The 6,000-nt window shown below is 35.1% G+C and overlaps 1 protein-coding gene across 1 annotated transcript in view; it reads left to right on the top strand.

Annotated features, from left to right (window-relative positions):
* The window catches only part of LOC129798789 (connectin-like), a 129,476-nt gene that overhangs the window by 100,228 nt on the left and 23,248 nt on the right, over window positions 1-6,000 (top strand). Inside the window, exon 4 of the mRNA XM_055842137.1 lies at window positions 5,140-5,356. Within this exon, the coding sequence (XP_055698112.1) occupies window positions 5,140-5,356 (217 nt within the window). The remainder of the gene's footprint in view (window positions 1-5,139; window positions 5,357-6,000) is intronic.

Below are 6,000 nucleotides of genomic sequence, written 5' to 3'. Positions count from 1 at the left end.
CGAACCGAACATACCTAGATCTCACTCGTTCTCATTGAAACATCAGAAGCACGCCTACAAAACAAAAGTTAGTTTGCGTGGGAAATTATTCTACATAATGTTGGCTTTAGACCTCCGAACGTATACGTTGTGGTAGTTGGTTCATGTCTAATTCTATTATGATCTTGTCCGTACTATGTCTATATACACAATATGACGTTGTCTAAGAATTTTCACAATTATGATTTCTTTTTCCATAGTACCCCTATGTGTCATCTATGTCGTGTTATAGTAACGACTGTTATTACTTCGTACACCATCTCCCTTAAAACCTCAGTGTGAAACCCCGTCAGCATTCTACTTTTTTTGTACTCCTATTGGATTCCATAGAATCTGTTTAGTTCATACACAACGCCATCTATTTGCGAATCCGTGCGATACTATTTTCAACTCAAAGTTTGAATATTTCAACCGTCAACCTAAATGAATATGTTGTCCTACTTTCTACCTGTGCACTTTCGACAGCTGAAAAAGGTTTTTTCCTCATTATCCCGTGATCCTAAAAATGTGTACCTTTAATATGATTTGATTTCTGAATACTAAAAATATTGATCCCATAAAGTGTAATACAATATCACTGATTCATAGATTTGAAATTCTTAAGACTTCTTTAGACTTTACTTTCCATTTACTAAATTCTAGTGAATTACAACATGCGATAGACGTCGGGATTCTCTTTACATTAACTGTTTTACTCGATATCCCCGAGATACTGTAAAAGTCCTTTGACTATTTTAAAACCGACCATCAAAAATAACCTTCTTTTCCTTCAAGATCTGTCTAATTTAATGAATCCTCAGATGCCGCAATAAATGCTTTGATGCTAGATTGCTTACACGTCATATTGAGATATTCTTAGATAACTCCCAAAATTTTCGGATTTCTTTAACATTTAACCCATCTGCATCTATCACATATTATATCTCTCGAAACCTAGATTATACTGGATAAGCCATTTCTGTACAATTGACATACGCATCTTTGCCGGAAAACAATTTCTAGTTACTTTATTATCTTGCATAACACGGTAAGCATAACCCGACGGTCTTACAAATAGGTTTCGCATATTTGCTCCAGCTTCGTGGAAGATCATACATGTTCTCTACTTGATCACCTCTTTTTCTCTCTTCATGTAAAATCCAGGACAAACTTCCTTTTCATGTAATTTCACTGTGCCATGTAAACAAATTATGATTGAAAAAAATTCAAAACGAAGAATTCATTCAGTGACTGTTATGAGATCCACACGCTAGAGAAAGTGATATCTATCTTTTACATTATTGAAGAAATTTTGACAGTTTTCTCTGGCATCAACAATTTACTTCAATATGGCAACTATTGACGAACATTCATTATAGTGTGTAAAGGCCATTAATGTTCCGAATGACAGCGTGTTCCTATTCCTCCCATTTAGATAATTCCTTCTCTCGCAATAATGATCTATCAGTCTCTAAGGAGTCATTTTCAAAATACGAACAGTCCATCTGTAGTATTTCCATATATCGCCTGAACGAATTACGATCTTCTGTTGATGTAGATGGTTCGACAAAGCCTTTCCCAATCAATAAACTACTATATTTTCTGCGCGAGTGTTGCACAACTGAAGTAAATTTCTATTCCGCAAATGTTTTCTAAAATAAACGTCGATATGGTTACGTGTGATTATATTCCCTATCGTACTCAACCTAGATCTATACGCGATTTAGTGTCTTTATGTTACGTAGCCCTGTATTCCCGTATGTATTAAGAATCCTAAATAGACTATACTAATATTAAGGCTTTTTTCAAAATACTATCTAATTGTTACTGAATTCGACTTATATAACCGTAAATTACCCGTCTTATTTATCTATCATATATCTGCCATCTGAAATCCGCTTCCTTAAAGTTTGAGTTACTCCTTTTATTCTAAAATATTCCCTTTTTTTGATTGACCAGATCCAATTGCATGTAGTTGGGGAAGTTCCTTCGGCATGGTGTCACGACATAATGTTCTTTCGAAGATCCTTCGTTTCGTTAATAATTATCCGATGTCTAATATATTTTACAATTTGTGAAAAATGTGGTATGCAGCTGTATACATTTTAAAAGCATTACGCATATCTATTTATGTGGGTTTTATTGCAAGGGATAAGTTTTCGACCCAAGTATCTGACCATCCCGGAAATCCCAAGAACCGCCTAATGAGTGGTGCATTGTAAAACTGTAAAACCTTTTTGTAGGATAAATTGCAACATTGTCGGTATGTCTGTTTGAAAAACCTAATTACTTCATTTCTATAAGGCGCTTGAACTAATGGGTCCTTGCAACACATTTGGGTTTTCCCAATTTGCTCATCGATCCTTTTGCATTTATTTTATGATCCCTGAATTAGGTGTTGTTTTTCACCCCTCAACCCATGCGCATTAAGTTGGGTCTAAGCAATTACAAAACTCATTTAAACTATTTTCTTTAATGCATCCTTTCAAAGCAACATTAAGTTTGCCGACGCGTCGGGTCTTTTTGTCTGCAAAAATATTTCAATATTTTATAGCCCCTATCGTAAACCTAAGTTTGTACTCTTCTCTTCCATTATTTATTTTGGGTTATTCCCATACTTTCGAAAATGGATTACTCATCTTTATCATTTTCTCTCCTTTCTTCTTATATTTCAACATTATCATTATGAATTCCAATTTTTAATATTTTAATATGTCCTTCAATTCCGTGATCGCGGTAATGTTCGTGAAGCATATGTGGTATTGATTCGTGATCGCGTAAACTTTCTGAAGATAAGTATTTAATATCAAACGTCTTATCACTTACAGATATCAATATAAACATCTGACCTTTATAATTGTGGCGCGTCTTCAATTTAAAATGTGTCCTTCTCTTTACCTTATGTAGCCTATACAACTGAAATTATGGTTTCTCCTAAGATCAAATCTATACGAATTCCTTCAAATTCCCAATTTTGATTCAATTTACAACTGCAATGGAAAACCTCATTCACACACACTTTCGAGGGCCCTCTATCACACATCAATCTCACTGATCATTCATCGACACAGCTTCTAAGTTCCATTTGCAATTATTCTATGTCTAATCCGAAATGTTATAATCTTATTGCTAGATGAAATTTTCGCTTTTCGTTGACCTCTTAAATTTTCCGATATTTATTCGTCATCGACAGGGTGTTAAGTACGTGATCGCCACGAAAAGATTATTTGCTAATGTTCCGCAGAATACTTTTGCTCAATTAAAATTTTAATTTAACCTGCATAATCCTACGAAATAACTCTCTTGCATGGCCCTACAGACTTTTAAATTATTTTGCTAACATCCTCTGATCTCGATCATAAATTTACTGAGTTGCGCACTAAACGTGGTTCTTGGTAAATCATGAAAAACTCGCGTTCGATCTATTAAAATAGTTGTCTCAAATGTAGATTAATACCTTTTCTATTAAATTGATCACTATGTATTTCCGTAAAGATGTGGTCATGGGACGTGAAAACAATTATCTATCAAAATGGGACTAATAGTGATTTTGAAGACTATAACACAGATGCAACTAAATAATGAAGTTATGGAGGACTTGTATTCGAAATTATCACTGAAGAACTTTTCATTTGTGGTCATGATTTAGATTTAGATCCATAGTAAATTTAAAACACGTTCAAGATGATATTTATAATTTTTAGTTATCGTTTGCACAAATTTCCCAGCAAATCATCCCTCACTTTTCCTTTGATGATAACACGTCAAATATTTGATGGTATTGCAATTCTTTGAAATCAATTCTTGATGTGAACTATATACTTCTATGAAATGGCACGGATTATGATATCGATAGCTATCTGTGTTACTGTAGCTGCGATTGCTCAATATAATAACTTTTTCTAGAAATTTAATTGGAATGGACTTATCTGAAAATCTTTCTCCGATGATTTCTCTGTACTGAGACTTCCATTCTCACAATTACTCTCTTGAAGAATCACTCGTTCTAAACGCTCCACCATCTCCTGGCTCCACAATAAGATGTCTCCTCCGCGTTGGCTTAGTGATCTCTCTTGGACTCCCCAATCATCTGCAGTTTCTTCGACAGGAATCCTCCATCTTATCTTCTGTGTTCTCGTAGTATCACTGGACTTTACACATCACGACCACAATGCACGATTAACTAAAGTCTCAACACAACAACTGTAACAATTAATTCAACTGTTCTTTTCGCGATCCACTTTTGGGGAATGGGGATCCCACTTCTGAATTTGTAAGCCCCAAATGGGGCTCACCTAAATACAATACAAACTTATAGAGGGAAAATGGGGAACTGAGGTTTGCCACCCTTATTTCAACTTCCTGAGAGTGACTGTCCACGGCGACTGATGCTCACTCACTGAAGTACTGATGTTAATTGCCATAAGCAACAAGAGCACCATATAGCAACCTTCAGCACCCGCCTTGGGATGGTAGGGGTTGGGCGTGTTAAAGGAATAAGGAATTGGGATTGGTGGGTTGCAGCCGTCGACGAGGGTTGACATGTGTCGAATAGGCTGCACGCTCTACAATATGTTATGGATAAATGCGTGAATTTGCGAATAACATTTAGGCTCTGATGATCAATATGACACTGGCCTTAATGACATTTTGTATTTTTTGTTTAATTTTTTTAGACTATGTCTTGTATTTTATACAAAAACTAGGCTTATTCACTGCCAATTTTAACTTTTTTAATACCTTATACAAGTAATTGTGAAAATATGAAAATAATGAAATTTCTTGGCATTAAATACGTCATTAATTCTATTTTAAGCGAAAATGATGCCAGAAGATTTGAAATTTTGCCAAAAATTGGATTCGAAATTAGCATAATTCCCTTCCGAAAAAATAAAATAAAATATATCAAGTATAATGTATGCTTTAGCAACGGGTCGCTCGTTAATTTTAATGTGCTTTTGGTGGAGTTTTCGGTAGATTTTTTATAATGTTTGTTTCCGTTTAACCCATATGTTCTGTATACACGTAATTTTCACAGTTAATCTTAGGGATTAAGTGAGCTTAAACTTTCCTCTGACTCTTTGAAATTTATGAAAGTTTTGTTGATTTTTCTTTCCATAGAAAATCTCCGAAAGAGCTTTTGATGGTCTGAATAACCTCAAACGATTGAATTTGCGACATAACCGGTTGCTATCTCTAGAAAAGGGTGTATTTACCGTGGTTCCAGCTCTGAAGTCTCTTTATTTGAACGACAATCAACTGGAGACACTCACTTACAACAACTTCCTTCCCATCTGGGACAACCTGCTGAGTGAAGACAGTGTGCTTGGAATTTCTGGTGAGTACATTCTCAGCCATCCCTCATGTCCATTTTAATTGAATCCCATTGTTTGCACGCAACGATGAAAAATTGCAGAGTGTCGCATTCACAAGCTCATGGCGACATGAACATTTAAAAAAAAAAGCTCCCTAAGAGTGCAAGAGAATAGAGTGTTGATGGTGCAAAATGGGTCCAAGGGTGGGATAGGGAGGGCTTTAAAAAAGGGCGGAAGAGGAAAATGTGTGAAATGGGGGTGGACATTAATTGAGGGCAGCCAGACAATTCCATTTATGGGTGAGAGCTTCACCTTTGTAACCAGTAAAGCCGGTAATAAACCTAAATCAGTTTATTGTAGGTAAGATTGGTTATGTGGACTGACAGAAATATTAGTTACTTTAGTTCTGAAATAGTTGAGTTTTTTTAAAGACAATTGTATAATTTTATGAAAGCGTTCATTATAAAATATTCTAACGTTGATTTTGATAAATATTGTTCGAAATTTATAGATTTCCTTAATTTTTAAAGTTTCATAGGCCAAACGGGCCAAATGGGATAGCTTTGCTAAGGTTCAGTAATTCAGAATTAATTACGTTTCTTTTTCGTTAAACTTACAAACTTTCCATGAGGTACAGGAGAAATGCTTTGGCAAAGTTTGAGCCTTA

This window comes from Phlebotomus papatasi, chromosome 1 (assembly GCF_024763615.1).
Source record: "Phlebotomus papatasi isolate M1 chromosome 1, Ppap_2.1, whole genome shotgun sequence".
NCBI lineage: Eukaryota > Metazoa > Arthropoda > Insecta > Diptera > Psychodidae > Phlebotomus > Phlebotomus papatasi.
This window is presented reverse-complemented; position numbering and strand designations above follow the sequence as displayed.